Genomic DNA, 17,055 nt, shown 5'->3' on the forward strand with positions numbered 1-17,055 from the left:
AAAATACATTCAAAATAAGGACCCTGTATTCTTAGTCTCCTTTCTTTGCAGTTTGTTGCTATCCTCAAGATTTTCCTGTCAACTAACATTATGCAGCAACCCACACCAACTTGATGCTGCCAAGCTAAGTTCCAGATGTCCTGCTAAACTTAGCTTACTTGCAAAATAATATTTAGTCAACATATTAGATGCCAGCCATCAATAAATTAACAATACAAAGCACAGGTGTTCAACAATGTCAGAGGCATGTTAAGTCATATATTGGCTTTGTCACAGTATTTTTTTAAGTGGACGATAAAGACAAAAGTAATCATGTAAATTTATGACATGGGACTTCATGAGCAGAATGTCGCAGGAAATCAGATTGGGGGTTCAAATACGGTGTACGGTGCGGCTTTGGTGGAAAGGTTATTATGCATGTTAAAAAAAAATGTAATGCATCATGACCTATTTTAGCTCTTACCATAAACTTCTTTCCTTTGATGCATGGTTCTTAAGAGCGCAAGAATTGTTCCTCTGACCTAGAAAAAAACCTTTGTACAACCTCAGAGTAACCTACTTGTAGAGAGATTCACAAGTCAGAGCTTGGTGACCTCTTTATTTAAACTTTCTCACCCCTCATCTTTTAGAAGTTCAGTTTAAATGACTTGTTTTGATTTAATGTTCTCTGACTTTGACATATGTCCAAGCTGGGAGTCACTCAGAGAGGAACACTACCTTTGGAACTTCCCACAGTTGCACTGCCTCTACATGACTTGCTGTTGTATAAAGGTGTGGTGATGGGACGATTAAACATGTGTGACCTAACATTTTTACATTCTTGGAGTTTTCAGATCGATATGATCTGTTAAAAATTAAGCTCACCTATGAGTTATCAGCACATGAATACAGCACTGCAACTCACACACCTTCCCCTTTTCTCCTTGGGGAAAGTGAGTGGGGTTTTCTGCACTGGTGCAATACCTCAGTGGGCAGATCTCTGGGTGGAAGTTTCCTGTTTCTGAGAGGAATATATAAGGGCTGCTTTGAACAACAGCTTGTCACCTCCAAGACTTCAACTGAAGACAGACGGGACAACTGTCACTGCCAGACCAAGAGAAGACATGGTGTCAATCAAAGCTTTAGTGATGGGGGTCACGCTCCTCACCTTATGTCTACTGACCACAAACACATCTGCAGGTACATATATGGTTTTCTTTATAAAGTCTCGATCTGCTTCCTTTTTATCTTTTTATTTGTTTTATTTAGTTTCATGCAATCAGAAGAATTGTGACCAATTGTTTTCTGGTATCTGATAATGTCTTTTTCTTGTTTCACAGTGCATCCCGGATGTTGTCGAAGTTATATGAAAACAAAATTACCATTTCTTCAAATCAAGGGGTACGCTGTCCAGTCGGACCAAGAGATGTGTCCTATTAACGCCATCATGTAAGCATCAATTAAATAATCTTCAATCTTCAAACCACAAAAAAAAAAAAAAAGTGACATAAACTTAGTGTATATGGTAAGTTTATAAATGATTCTTTTTTGATTTTATCTCTAGTTTTCTCACAAAGAAGGGGAAATTGTTTTGTGCTGATCCGGCTCTGAACTGGGTGATGGACTCCATCAACCGTTTGAGGTAAAAATCACAGACATTGTGCATCGTGACAAACAAACAGTATATGAATGCATGTCTCTAAGATTATTGCTTAATTTTGAATTCATTTATTTTCATTGCAGGGCTAAAGCACAAATTGTTCACAAGAACTCGTTGTCGAAGAAGTAGGAGTTGGCTTTTGAAGAGCGACAGTGGCCCACTTGAAGCAAACAGACTGCTTTCAACCTCAGCACGAATAATGTTTTCACAGCAATACTCCAATAAACTCCTGTTCTCAGTTTGATTCATTAAAGTGCTGTTCATAAAAAGAATGTATGTTATGCCTTCAGCTCAATTGTACAGTAAAAGTTATATATTTTTTTCTATTTTTATATTCCTTGCTCACAAAAAAAAACTGTGAACGTGTTGTGTATGTTATTAAAAAAATAAAAATCTTTTTTAAAAAAAACACATTTTTATGGCTTGTTTTGTGACCTTATAATAAAAGGGATATTTCAGTATCATTATCAAGTAGGTAACAGATGCCCTAATTAAAACACCGCTCTGGGTTTATTGTTAAAAGTACACATGGGGCCACTCCTCCCCACCTGCATACCACTCTTATCTTTACTTCCTTATTTATCTTAACGTGTGAAAAACTCCAGTTCAGGAAGTTTTGGTCCCGTGAACAGGACCTGGTCAATTGATAAACACTGAATAACAAAAGTCCTGTGACATCACCAGGAGGAAGTCATGAGAGAGCTGATTACCTGGCACACACGGCAGGACAGGTATTTCATGTGACTTCAACTACATCAGCTGTAATACTCTGTTAACATTAGAACAGAGTGTCATGGTATTTCAAATGGATTATTGCAGTAGTAGTCGTCAAAGAACCATTGAAAACTTAAAAATATATATAACTTAAAGAGTCATATTTTGTAAGTAATGAGATAACACTATGTACCTGAGTATTTTAACCCTTAGGCTGCTGAGTGAATACCAGATTGCTTCTGCGCATGACTTGGCTCTAAAATAGGTCACCCGCACAGTATGACAGTCTATGAGCACAACACAGCTCGTTGCGGCAGATCTTTGTCTTCATGTTTTTTTTTTCACTTGGGGATAGATTGAGATGCATTATCCTTACTTAAACACAGTCAATGATTTTTATAGCCAACAACACAAAACACATAAGCTGAGGTTATAAGTGATCTCTGTGTGAATTAAACAAGTGTACATTCAACTAATGATGAAGTTAACCTTTCCTTTCTAAAAGATAGTAGGTGTTATAGCTCTTTTACAGACATGAATATCCATTTAAGTTTGATACATTTAGTTAACATTGGCAACAAGAGCTAAGAGCTATAATCCAGGACCATTAAGGCATGAATGTTGCTGCAAAACCTCTAAGTGAATTAAAATAAGGGATCTGCCTTCTGATGAAAGTGAATGTTTTATCTACAAAATGTAGAAATTGCCAATCATTTGTTAGAAAGTTGAATATTTTTTTAGGTGGCAGTTTTATGTCATTTCAGATTGGTGAGTGGATGGGCCCATTTTTAAAAGGGGAATTCTACAAATCACAGGTGTTTCTAGCCCATTTTGGGAGTTGCTGAAGCACCTCTAAATTGAATCCCAGCACCCCTAAAATTTGAGAGATTTTTATTGTTTTTTTTACTGTATGTCCTTTTTAACAAGCTAGAAAAGTTTCAAAACCATACAATACTTGGTTGAAATGTAATATTTTAACAACAAAAATACAGCAGCTCCCCCGTGTTTTACATGTTGTGCATTGCATTTCAAATGAAAGTCCAAAAAATAACTCCAATGTCTATGTGTGGTATTTTTGGTACTCATGGGGGCTGGTTTACTCCATAAACATACATACTGTTTACGTATATGTTGAGGAGCTGCTGTATCAAAAGGAGTTGTCTTTCCCCAGAAATTAGGGTTACCATATGTTTCTTTTATGATTCCAGTCCATTTCTCTTTTGCTGTGGCTCAGCATTTAAATAACCTTTATCAGATTTGATGCTTTAGTCACAGACTTTCCCCAAAAGTTTTATACTTTTCTTTCACAAATGTGGGAATGAAATTGCATTAAAATGTACAAAACAGTGAAATTTATCATGCCCGGCCAGGCAGCTCTCTGGGTGCTCAGCACCCCTAAGCATCCGACCCTGGAATCGCCCCTGCTACAAATAGTAAATGAATAAATATCTCATTGATTCTATCAACAAGTTTCATTGAAATATCAGCTCTTTGGCTTCTATTATCTTATCTTACTACAGCCCAGTTTGAGATTGTGTATTAATGCTGCATTTTACTTGCAAAGTAAGATGGGAGGCAAAGGCTTATTCTTGCATAGGCATGATCAACTTGCCCCCTTTTAGTAATATTAACACTGTCTCAAGGCGCTGTGGTTGCTGACAAATGGTTCATATTGACAAAATGTTACCATGATTAAATTATGTCTTCCTCCATCTTCAGACTAATTCCTATTCATCAATTCATACAACTATGGAGATTTAATCAAATCATTTCAGAGGATATGATTCAATGATTGTGTTTGTCATGAACTTAATTTGAATTAATAGGCAGTTCTTATGAAATTGAACCATTAATAAAGCACTGCAAACACTAAAAACAAAGCTGAAGCTATACCACCCCTTACAGTTACAAAAAAGTTGATATGCACACATTTCAAATTTAGAGATTAACTAAAACAAATTTAAATGTGTTATATAAAAAAATATGACCTGATCATTGTCACTCACGGTATTACTATTTTACATTTCATCATATAATTTCATCATGAATTACAAAATGTACAATCTTCTCATGTATGAAGTAAAAGTATCTCTCAACACTAGATGGCAGTATTCATCTCCAGGAAGTGTGTGTCAAATAATGTCTCAGCGAAACTTGGATTTGTTTAGCTGGTTCAGTGCTGATTAGGGACCATGTTTTCTCACACAAACTGATCTTGTTTGAGGCTAGACCACAGGATGATGTGGACATTAAGCTTCAGCAAAACAATTTGTTTCAACACTTTTTAATTTGAATGATAAGGGCTGTCCTTGATATGTTTTAAGAGCAAAACAATTATAGATTTATAACAAATATCTGTCAGCTAAAGCTTCATGCAAAACACTTAAAGCTGAACAAGTTAACAAATGAGTGCTTTTTTTTTCTTGTCACATGAATCCATCCTAAATGACAGAGTGGAGCCATGCTTGCAGCCACGATTACATCACCTCCTCTGTTCTGCACCACTGTACAAAGTGCTTTTCTATGAATAATACAGAGAGACTGGGGACCTGAACATGGTGCTTGGTTACTAAATGACAGAGGAAGTACATAATGTGACAAAGGCCAGAGTTGGAAGGATATTCAGGATTGAAACATCAAATTTCATGCATCGCTCTGCCAGCAAATGATCACGTGACACACTGAAGTTTGGATTGTGAGTTAACTTTATTGAACAACTGAACCAATCAGCGAAACCTTTATCCAAAATATACAATACCTTGACACAGCACTCATTTTACACTTTTTAAACGCATATTTTTCACATGAGATCAATGAGAAATGGCAGCAGCAAGGCCGGTCCCAGACTGTCTGAAGGCAGACAAGGTTATAGACTATGTGTTTTCCCATGAGGGAGCAGTCTGCTTCAGTACAGAAAGAAAATAACATATTGCATCCTGAGATCAGCCCACAGGCTCTCTGTCATGGCGTACGTGCACAAACACACACACAAACACACATACATACACACATACATACACACAGAGGAAGAGAGGAAACCACACTGTTTCTTATAAAAGTCACACACAGATAATGAGACACGGAAAGGTGAATATCCTTTCTGTATTTGAACACCTTATATCCCGGTACATATGCACCAACATCATGGAGAATATTTTAAAGAATATACTAAAAACTACATCGTCTCTTCGCTGGTGGTTTCATCTTTCCGCCTTTTTTGTTCCCCTCGTCCAGCCTCTCTTTGTCGCTCGCTCATTCTTGCCAGCACAGTTAACACAGAGTTAACCGAGCTTGGTATATAATTAGACAAACAAAAAAGAGAGGGATGAAACATCTAAAGGAGAAGAGACTCCAAATGATTACACATTCACTCCGCTTCCTTCCCCCTTGCTGCACACATAACCACCAATTAGAGGAGAAAAGAGGAGGATGAGGACAAGCAAAGCAGCCAGAAGTCTATTTGTGTCTCTCTCTCTTTCTCTCTCCCTCTTCCCCTGAAGACTCCCAGCGCCAGGGAGGGAGGAAGAGAGGAGAAAATAGAAGTGAAAAACAAGAAGTATATAAATAAAAAAATCAGAATGTTTCACATCCGGTCGACTGATTGGCTGGGACACAAGTCAGGCAGATCTGGGCCACAGTTGCACTCATTGTTCAGTGAGCTTTTCTACACAGTCCAACCCAGCGACAGCAATGAATGTTGATTGTGACCTTTGGTCTTTTGGGTACAGTGGAAACAGAGTGTCACTTTTTCTGCATGTGTGCGTCTTTGCCTTTAGATTTGCATGCGCCCACTTGCCCTTTTGTTCATATTTTTTGGGGTTCAGTCTTGACGTCGACGGAGCAGGCGAGCCGCGGGGCACAGTCAACGGTCGATGGTTTTTATGTGATCCATACCAAACTCACCGACAGCGTTGAATGTTCGCCGAGGCAAGCAGGACAGCAGATGTGACCGAGAGATGAACTAACAGACAAGGGCAGGGCGAAGAAAGAGGAAGGACAGTGGAGGACATTGCTCAGGCCACTGGGACAAGATGACACAGGACAGTAGCAGTGCCCACTTTCCACAAGGCAACATGGCTCTGGTTATGTTTTACATGATCATACTGTGTGTTTATACCTGGAACTGAAACTGAGAAGATCTGCTTTATTTCATTACCACCTCCTCGTTAATCAGAGGAACTCAAGTCTGTCATCTTCTGTGCAGAATCATCCACGACAGCATCTGAAACACAGACGAAGAGGAAGTTGTTAGCATTGACAGAAAACAGTATTTCTGTCCTTACAGGGTCAGTGCACCTAAAAGAGCACTTCCTCCATTTCCTTAATAGTACCAAGCCATGCAGCTGCTTTTGCTTTCATTTACACAAGTTGTCAAATATCTGTCTTTAAGATTGCTGCTTCTACATTGTTGCAATAACCTTCCCGTGGTGACAGCATAAGAAAACAATATTTAAAATATTCAACAGCAACATGTCTTTTAAGATTATAGTCCAGGCTCTTTTTACCTCCATTGTTTTTGGTTAAATGAAGAGAAATGGACAAGTGTAACCCAAAAATAAGCAATGGATATGAAAAACAAGATTTAAAAGTCATTCTAGTTTGGTGGAATTGTTACTTAAAAGTTGCAAGATAAGTTTCACTAAAAATGCATAGTGTTTTGAATTATTGAAATAACTCCTCTTTGTGTTTGGATGTAGCTCAGCAGAATATTCCAGAAGTATCCAGCAGCCAGTCACAGTTCTTATGAACATCCAGCTGACAGAACAATGCTGCGATGTCCCACTGTGCAGCCGTTCCTTTCAGACCCCAGCACATCCCCAGGCCACAGCCTGAGAGCTCCCCGTCAGAACAGCCAGGGAACAACTGCAGACAGTGTCTCTGCACTACTGCACAGACAAGAGGGGCTGACGTCATGATGCTTAATGCTGATCTACGGTCATTCACTGCCTTGTTTCATGGACTCAGGCTGCTGATGTCACTAAGCGGCCCAGACCTGCATCTATTACCCTGCTGAAAGGGGGGGGGGGGGGGGGGACGTCAAGCTAGCATGATAACAGGGCGGCTACAATGGATGAGTAATGCATCACGTTATTATTGCCGCTATAATTCAGAAGGTCATAAAGCAGACAATTTGGCCTTTGTCTGGTGAGTATGCAGAGTATTTGAATTATTGCTTCAGCATTCTTTCATGGCATGCTTTATGAATATGCAAAAAAAACATAAATCTACTTGTGTGATCATGGAACAAGAAATATGTCAGACAGAGGGTTGTCAGAATTGTAGTAAAATATTTACAGCCACTTAGTAAATAACATTAAAATGCCTTCTTAATGAAGAACTTTTTTAAAGCTTTTTGGTGCTTTTTTCTTGGTGTCAGAACTGCAGCATGTGAACCAGAAGTCTCTTTTCTCTCAGAGTGAAGCAGAACAGATAAGAGACTAAATTCATAAGCCGTATTACATCTTCCCTACTCCTTCACACACACTCACACACATACACACACATCTCGCCCCACAATGAGACCTGAAATGAAAAATAGGCCCAGGGTCGAGGGAGAGTGGGTGGGTAGATGGGGGAGTCTTTACCATGGCAACACTGGTGTCAGCCAGCCATTTCTTCTTAATCCCCCCCCAGTTCAATGTCGCGCCCTCGGAGGGACCCCCGCTCTCTACAGCTGAATATTTCTTTTGTGTTGATAGACTCTGTATATATGTGTGTGTGTGTGTGTGTGTCTGTGTGTCTGTGTGTCTGTGTGTGTGCGCACGTTAGTGTGTGTGTGTGTGTGGGTGTAAGGGAGGGATCACGGCAGGAGGGGGGACTGGGGTTAGAAGGGGGAGATCATAGCTAACCCCAGCTTAAATGGGGGGGCCAAGCTGCAGGCCACAGAGTCTTAACATTACACCGGGGGTACAACCTAGAGATCAAATGACACACATACACACACATACACACACATACACACACATACACACACTAACATACAGTATATACACACTCATTTAAACACTATATTGATGGAGGGAGATAATCTTCTGAAATAGCAGATAATTACATCGCATTGCAAACAGCCGGGCCCGTTTTTCCTCCCCAAGCCCATCAACGACAATCCCGCACTCCCCCCCTCTTCCTGCTGTGAAACTCTCATGGTTGCTCGCTCTACTTTCCTGACAAAAGCGGTTTTTGAAGGAGTGGGTGGGGAGAGGCGTCAGCTGCTAGACAAAATTAAAAGGCCTCTATTTGTTCCTGACAATAAACGTCCCCATCTTTCGGAGCTCCTCCACAGTTGCAGCAGGATAGGCTTTCATTTTTTTTTTTTTTTTAACTCCAGAGCGACGTCTCCTTCCCTCTCACTGTAAGCCGATTTAGTGTGCAGGAGAAAATATAGGAGGTTTATAGTCGACTTTCTGGGATGCTTCTTCAGCACCAAGAAGGAGGGAAAGGGATGTGACACATAGGGAGTAAGTAATCAATGCTGAAGAAAGTTAGGGTGCTGTATGGAGATGTTGCAGTGATTATGTTGGGTATACCTGATGGAGATGTTCTTCAGGGAGTCACATCAGGGGCACAAAGTGAAACCTGTACACAGGAGAGGAGAACAGGTTACAAAACAGTTACTGGAGAAGGTTTCACCGCCTTGTATTAACTTATCACCAGTCAGACTTTCACAAGAAACTCCCTAATCATCAACGATTTATGTCCAGTGCATCCCCCGGAAATCCCCAAACCCTCTGCCCCCCCTACACCCACCAGCCTCGACCCCAAAGGCAGGGCGATGGAGGCGGATGGAGGAGGAAGTGCCAGTGGTGTGTCTCTGGGGTGGTCTGATGTGGCCGTGGGCGAGGCTTTAATGTAGCTGCACGTCCACTCCAGTGTATACTGTACATTCAGATGTAATGACTAACAGACCTGCTGTCTGCCTGCCTGCAGGGGCCTCACACGCCACTCACATGCCTACACATGCATACGCTCCACTTTAATGGCAGCCTTCAGACTTTATTTGAAGAGTGGTGTGGTGTTCACAAGAAAAAAAAAGAAAAAAACGAACCTGGATTTTCATAGTGAGGAAAAAATATGACTTTGAGGACCCTCAGTATAATATTAGACTCTCGTGGGTTCATTTTTATAAAGTGGCCATTTAAATGAAAATATGGGTAATTATAGTTTGGCTGCTTTTTCTATTATATTGGTCTGCTAAACATCTGGCTGGGATATTATATGAGACAGGCTGCAGACTTTAAAAAAAAAAAGTTTATTGACACACCAAAGAGTCTAACTTAATTTGAAAGGCTCTGCTGCTTCTATTTGTAGACTTTTAGTGAAAACGATACAACAACAAAAGCAAATCATGCATTTTTCTCTACTGATACCTAAAAACAACTGACTTAATTTATGTAGTAAAATAGTGAAAGTGTTAATGCCAGTGCAGTCTATTAGAGAGCAAAGGGCACATTGTCACACAAGGTGCAAAGTCTGTTCAACAAGTGCGTAGACATAAAGCAAAAACAAAGGCGCAGAGTTAGAGCCTTGGGCTTGATTGGCAGGGTGGGGTCGTTAGGTGACCCCTGACCTTTCTAACCCCCAGGAATGTTGTCATGCTGGTGCGTGTATTGTTCCAGCCTCCCCGAGGAGTCCCTGCATCGGATGAATGTGAAGGTTCCTGAAGGCTTCTCCTTTATGCCCCACAACCCTCCACCTTAAAAACCTCCTTTCTTCCCCTAATCCTTTTTTTCTGCTCTTCATCCTCAGACTTCAGCAAACAAAAGGTATCAACAGGTCCGAGAGTGGGGTGTTGTTGTCGGTCTGAAGTGCACACGCACGCAGAAAGGCAGCTAACGTGGGTGTCAGGGCTGGCTCTCCTCGTTGACCTAAATGACCAACAAAGATCCAGTAAAAGGCGTCCAAGAAAAACCACACTCCAGAAAAGCCCTTTCTGCCCTGTCAGTCATTAAATAAACCAGAGGTTTTATTGGTCCTCAGTACAGATCTGAGAGAGGAGAGTATCTTAAGGCAGTCTGAGAGTCTCTGGAGGAAGTCACCAGCAGCCGAAAGGAGACTGACAGATGAGAGGGCCAGACGGACAATTACTGGGCAGGTATGTCCTTTATACCCACCTAGGGCTGGTCAGAGGAAATGGAGGAATTTATGATGTCATAAAAAAGCGCCAGAAGAGAGGTGCCTGAGAACAGGTTGTCTCTGGAGCAGGAGCCATAAAAGACTCCTGCGGCTTCTGCTCCCTCCCCCTCGCTACTACCCGAGATGATAACACAAGACTGAGCGCCACTAGGCCAGAGCAGGCAGACACACAAAAAAACAAGAGTGTGTGAGACTTAAATCATCTGGACACATTAGAGTGACACTAAATTAAATCCACAAAAGCCTGGATAAAACAAGAGATGTAAAGCAGCTAGATAATTTCTGTCACCAGTTTTACAAGTCCCCAAGTTTTCTACTACAGGTACTGACAGGCTTTTTGATGACACTAGCACTTGAAAATATAATGTTATGGTAATTCTACCTTGTAAACATTGCAGTTGCAAGTGTGTGACTTTTAAAGAATTGTATAGACAATGACATACAGATCACACGATTCAATGTGCTGCATGTGCTAATTTTCCCAAACGTATTTATTCATGAACGCTGAACTTCATATACGATGAAAAATACATGCAAGTGTTACAAATTCAATAAACCCTGCTGTTCTCCTTTATTAATTTCCCCCGCTAATTTTGATCCGTCATTTCATGTTTTTATACTTTTAATTTTTTATGCTGAATCATTTTTTTTGTTTTTGTAATTCCACTCAGGAAAGTGGGAAAGTAATTATAAAAACTAAATCACATTTATTTGTCAGTGCACTTGATCAAAAGCTTGTATGCCCCTTCCTTACATTTCAAACCCTGTCTTTACAGCTTAGATCACAACATAAAAAGAGAAAATCTATATCTAGATGCATATTCAACAAGACAAGCACAGTTTGCCTACTCAAGCAGGTGTAAGACACAATAGGCATAACATCATTCCATGTAAACACAGAGAACACCCATTTCTTCTGTGTGTACGCACACACAAACTTCCGTCTACACGTATACACACGACAGCTATTTTTGTCCCACTACAAAAAGATAGAGACACACTGTCACAGTCTCAGTGCTTGTTAAAAAAAGGAAGAGAAGAGGTTGTTATTTGCTCTACAACCTCACCGAGGAGGTTTCCCATTGTAAAAAGGAGTGGCTGCACAGCCCCGTTTCCTTTCATCCCTCTCCTTCAGGCACGCTGCCTTTGTCTCACACAGGACAGAGCAGCCAGCCTCCCGGCTACGCTACACTGGTCAAATACCTGAGAACTACTGCTGGTCTGGTGGGAAAAACGACAAGAGGAAGGGGAGAAGGGGGGGTAAGGTGTAAGCGTTAACTACAGTGGGACCGACCAGCCGAAACAGAAGAACTGGTAGAATTAAAACTGTTATTAAATTTTATAAGAAAAGAGGAGGAAGTTGTAGAAAGCTGCAGAGAAATGTAAACACTTGGCGTCACGCTTCACTTGAAAAAAGGTGGTTTAAAAGGAAATACAAATGTTACTTTAGAGTTCAGTCACCTAAAAATCTACCACCTGTTTTTACTTTACTTTTGAGCTTGAGTCGTCCTCTTTCCTCCTTATTAAAAGGTATAGAACTGCATGTGTGCAATTAGAAAAAAAATCTGAGGTTAAGAAAGGCCCGCCTGATGTTTTTTTTCCTCCCTCAAATTCTGCACTTTCATGCCAGCTCAGCAGAAAGAAGGCAGTTTCTGTATAGCTTGTACTGTATAGGGGTGAAGTGAGTTTAAGTCCACCCCAAACCTTACCGCAAGCCGGCTGAATGTAAAGCTTTAAGGTTCCAGCCTCGGCATCCAGACCTCACTGTCACACCTCATAAAGCCAAGCTCAAGCAACGGCCTTGTGCTTAAAGCCAGTGGGAGAAAGATAAGGCAAAATAAGGACAAATACGGAAGGCATAAGAAAGCAGCCATTCAAGAAATGGTCGAGAAAGGACTGAAAAGCCCTAGACAAAAGCTTTTTACTTTTTTGCTGAGACTGTAGTTGCACATCTCCACTTCGCTGAAAAAGAAAATATTCTTTCAGGACAAATTGCAGGAAATGTAGGAAAGTATAAACAGCGCTGAGAGATTCTTAATCCTCTCTTCTTATTTCTAGTGTCTGCTTAGCTGTTCGTGAGGGAAGCGAGGAGTTTATTTTCAAATAGTCCACAAAGAATGCCTGTCATTTCCTGGCGTTCCCCACTTCCATACGAAAGCCCCCCTTTCCTTTAGGAACAATGGGAAAGATTCCAAAATTTCCATGGGGAGTTTCTTGCACGGCAATACAATAGAGAGCATGTTGGGACAGAATTGAGACAGGCTGTTGTCTCTCAGTTGGGACAAGATCGGGACTAATGCACTGTTTTTGTCTTACACAGCTACTTTACTTTGTGATTAGAGCGCCTGCACGACAGCTGGAGCATCTCCTGAGCTGAGACTGAAGCCTGAAAGCAGACCTGAATCGGTAGTTGACAACTTCTTATATCTAAATTGTTGGCAAAGCATGTAATTTTCTTGATAACAGCAGCTTCCAAAGAATCAAACTGTTTGGACAAATGTCTAACTATAATAAGAGTAAAACCAAATTATTCCTGAAAGCAGAGATCCTGCGTGTAAAGGGTTTTCAAAAGGTTTCCCTTTTTATAAAACTCTACCTTTAGTGCACACACACACACACACACACACACACACACACACACACACACACACACACACACAGTAAGAGTTCCTTAATTAACCAAAAGAACGCCTTTCCTTCTGGAGTGGAAAGAGTTCAAGTGTCATGTGCTCCTGAGCGTTCCTAAAGGTTCTTGAAAGCCACCTGGTTTGACCCGAGCAGACCTGAGCCTTTGGCTAGACAAGAGGTCAGAGGTCATCCACTCATCTAGATGGGCAGTATGTCGCTGTGCCTCGGGCAGGGTGCATTACCGCAACCTCTCCACTTTCCCAACACACACACACACACAGAAGCACAAACATGCACATATGGACACAGGTTTCTCCTGCTGCTGTGAACTTATTCACCCCGACTTCATTCACCTGTTAAGCATGAACACAATGCAAGAGTATGTGGAGTGCAGCTGCTATGAGAGTAGCTGCATGGCGCTATAGATGTGCAATATGTGTATGAAAAAATAAACAAACAAACAAAAGAAAAGATTAAGAAGAGTGATTTGTTATGTCTCTGAAAATAATGCGTTAAAAGTGTGCACATTGTGTGTAATTGTTTAATAGCAATGAAGAAAAAGCAGATGTGGAAGCATTTCTCTTCCTCCTCATTTCAACATTGAATGAGAGAATTAATCAGGCCTCTGCTGGAAGTCATGTGACGCTGCGAGAAGTATGATGAGACTCCCTGCTGCTAACATTAACATCACATTTCCACTGACTAACAAAAACTACAGGAACTCTATTTTCCAATTTGAACTGTTTTCTGTTGAGACAGAAACGATGAGTAACTCTGCATCTGTGGATGTTGACCTGCGGTTGGAGAATCTCTATGCTGTGATAGCAGGTTGCAGCTCAGCGTAATGGCAGGGTGCAGCTGATGAAACGCTTGCATGTGATAATGAGCTGCACAGGAGTGATGATCATAGTTCCAGGGGCGAGATAAGATAAGCCAGCATCCAAACCAACTCTGTGCCTACAGGACAGAAGCAGGAAGGCAGTGGCTTTGCTCCATTCACTCGGCTCCCACTGATAACTCTGTGACAGTGAGTGGAAACTGTATTAAAGCCCTACATGAGATATGGACTCAGAGAAACGTTGCTCTTTGCTGAGAGGGAGCAGAAGGTCGCTGCTGTTTTTCTCCATGGGGGAGAAATAAAGTGACAGAGGTGAAGCTATCACAGAGCATGGGTAGCTAACAGCAATGTTCATCCACTATGTATCTTTCAATTAACACAAATATTGACACAGATATTTTACTTGTTGTTCTATGAGCATTTAAAAGACTGTAGATGTTCGTTTTTACAATCAAAAGCCATGCAACTCTTCTCCTTAGCACACTGTGAACAGTCCATAGCAAATAAAAAGTAGTGCAGCACTAAGCGGTTAGACCTCCTATATTCAAATGGAAGAACAATTTATGTAGTCTGCCTCATTAACCCTAAGGCATATTAGTGCTTGGCTCTGCACGCTGAAGACTTCTTGAAGAAAGACTGCCCCAGCTGCATTTAACTATCTGCAGGGTCAACACTGAGTGTCACACCAGGCCATTGTGCCTTAAACTGAGCATGCATAGAAAATAATAAAGTGTGGTTATGTGGCTAGCGTGCATCCCCTCAGACTGCCCATCCTAAAAATGGCAGTCTGGCTCATTTTGCCATGTGCTGGAGGCCCTAATTCCGGGAGGAAGTCAGATGCGCAAAGACTGTTTCCGAGAATTCAGGATGCGTAAAGCAATGCGTGCAACCTGCGTGTATTTAATACTCATTCCTGTCTACATATTAAAACTACACATACATCCATGCACTATTATTCACATATGAAGGACTTCATATTTCAATGGCACTTCTGTGATTTATTCTTTTTCCTGCTACATTACGCACCCATCATCTACACACACACAGACGGATCTCATTATGAGTCACGGCGCAAGGAGAGACGGGTGGCGGCTCTGAATGATCGCTGTCTGTGTTTTTTTTTTTTTTTTTACTCTCAGGTGTCTCGCTCGGATTCTTCTAGGGCAGGAGGGCTGCTGTAATATCGATACAATGACAGATGGTCCGCACAAAGCCGGTGCGCATTGTTCAGCTGAAAAATAATAGCCACCATTTATCAAGTACTCCCCGACTTTCCAGCCGAAAGAAACAGGAGACCGTGTGCTGAGTGAAATGAATCAAAGTTGTATTGTTTGGGAGGCTCCTCACTAGATTCCTCTGGGCTGCACCGGCTGTTCAAACTTTCCAAGCGACGGAACCAGCGTTTTGTCTGTACACTGTGTACCATCGATGCGTCTCGCTAAGCAGAATAAAAGTTGCAGTGTGCGTAAAAAGGTTGAACACAACGAGTGGGAATCACGTTTTTCCTCGAGACACATGGATGATCTTATGAAATGAGCGATCAAGGAGACGCTTTTTGATCCACACGCGCTCATTTCACGGGTATAGCCACGCATGATGTCACGGTTTCACATTAAATCCACGTGTATGTTTTGTAAAAGCAATACAACTGCTACACATTACTGAAAATAATGGAGAAGTACACTCTCCTTCAAAATACAGCATCAGTTTGCACACATTTAACAACACTTTGTCCTTATTTAAGCTCATATTTGATGTCACATTCAAGCATACTTACATCATTTCCCTCCAGCTCCTGCTTGTCCAACAGCAGGATTCACTCTCCTGTCGATTTCGGACTGATGCGATTTCTTCAAAGTGTGCTCCAGTGCCTTATTTTTTTACTCTCATCACTTCCGTCCGAGTCCAACTCTCCACCGACTGAGCGCCTGTCTTTCTGATCCACACATTACGTCTGTTGGAGAGGCAGGAGGGAGGGCCTCCGGTTTACAGGGATCACTGGGAGCACCGGAATTGGCTCCGAGGAGATAGCTTGATAAAAATGCACGTCTGCCATTGGACGAGAGGGCGGACGGGGTGGGCGCGCTGTCGTGTATTATTCAGGAGAAACCGGGTGGGGAGTGGAGGGAAGAAGAGGAGGAGGAGGATACTCTGGGCAAAGCGGCATATGCAGACAATACCCTGTGTTTCAGAAATTCAGATTTTATTGGAGGATTTATTCATTAATCTCCTCATACGGAATAACAGTTAAATTGGAGCACTTCTGTTAACCCAAGAGTGCCTGTGGTAGCTATTAGTGTTTATAATAACACTGGAGAGCTTAATATAGGCTTTGGGATCACTTTAATAACCCAAAATGGCTGTTTCCTACAGGAAAAAATGATATGACACAGGGGAAACCCTCCAGTTTTCACCATTGAGGTTATGTAGTTTTCTTTTTGGCTTTCCTGTTTTTGATTGTCCTATTTTTAAGGTTGAAATGTTTAAAAACCATCATGCCAGGCTAATAAGAAGGAAGAGGAAAACTCTAAATATGTCAAACAGTCTTTTTTTTTTGCAACATCAAATGTCAGTAAAGTCCACGTGTGTCCCTGCATGTGTGTGTCTTAGTGGAATAGAGTCTGTGTCATCTAGTGTGTATGTGTTTCTGCTGTATGTAGGCTACGAGAAAGCTGGAACTGCAGAATTTTCCACACAGGAGTAAGGGAGGAAATGGTGCATGGATAATTCTCTCTTCAGATCCTCTGGTACTCGCTCCGAGAGTACTCGGCTGAATCAATACCGCTCAAAGCTTTCTCATGTTCCCTTTCTCACATCAGTGCTGCTGTTAGGAGGCCGCAAAGTCCATCACAGTCTGTTTCAAGCAATATTTGGAGGTGATGCTGCAAAATAAAACCTCACATATACCCTCTGTTGAGAGCTAATTAGGACTAAATCACCCTTGACCTACAGGCCTCCCGAGAAACACATAGATTCACCTCTATAGCACAGACTGTGAGTTGTTAACCTGCATACTGAGGCGGTGTGTGAGCAGACAGAGAAATCCTAATAACCACAGCGGGGGCTCTTCTCTGACCGGTAGCCATGGTGATTGAACACATTT

At 41.5% G+C, this 17,055-nt stretch overlaps 1 protein-coding gene and 1 long non-coding RNA gene across 3 annotated transcripts; one reads left to right on the forward strand and one right to left on the reverse strand.

Annotated features, from left to right (window-relative positions):
- The first annotated feature begins 982 nt into the window (after window positions 1-982).
- ccl20a.3 (chemokine (C-C motif) ligand 20a, duplicate 3) lies at window positions 983-1,911 on the forward strand. Its single transcript, XM_034703443.1, has 4 exons — window positions 983-1,179; window positions 1,320-1,428; window positions 1,544-1,621; window positions 1,723-1,911. Exons 1-4 carry the CDS (start codon window positions 1,104-1,106, stop codon window positions 1,766-1,768), a joined length of 309 nt encoding a protein of 102 aa, XP_034559334.1. The 5' UTR covers window positions 983-1,103; the 3' UTR covers window positions 1,769-1,911.
- Window positions 1,912-5,040: 3,129 nt separating this feature from the next.
- On the reverse strand, window positions 5,041-16,044 carry LOC117826959. Of its 2 annotated transcripts, XR_004634115.1 has the most exons (4): window positions 15,730-16,044; window positions 8,881-8,929; window positions 6,471-6,575; window positions 5,041-6,314 (listed from the first exon to the last, which is right to left on the reverse strand). It is a non-coding gene; the product is annotated as an uncharacterized LOC117826959 (long non-coding RNA). The 2 variants fall into 2 exon arrangements; XR_004634114.1 differs by having other exon boundaries at window positions 5,041-6,575.
- Window positions 16,045-17,055: the final 1,011 nt, after the last annotated feature.

This window comes from Notolabrus celidotus, chromosome 15, assembly GCF_009762535.1.
Source record: "Notolabrus celidotus isolate fNotCel1 chromosome 15, fNotCel1.pri, whole genome shotgun sequence".
NCBI lineage: Eukaryota > Metazoa > Chordata > Actinopteri > Labriformes > Labridae > Notolabrus > Notolabrus celidotus.

Coding starts and splice junctions, on each gene's coding strand:
- ccl20a.3 (XM_034703443.1), top strand. CDS start 1,104: ATGGTGTCAATCAAAGCTTTAGTGATGGGGGTCACGCTCCTCACCTTA. Junction 1,180..1,319: donor GACCACAAACACATCTGCAG/GTACATATATGG, acceptor CTTGTTTCACAG/TGCATCCCGGATGTTGTCGA. Junction 1,622..1,722: donor GACTCCATCAACCGTTTGAG/GTAAAAATCACA, acceptor TTTTCATTGCAG/GGCTAAAGCACAAATTGTTC.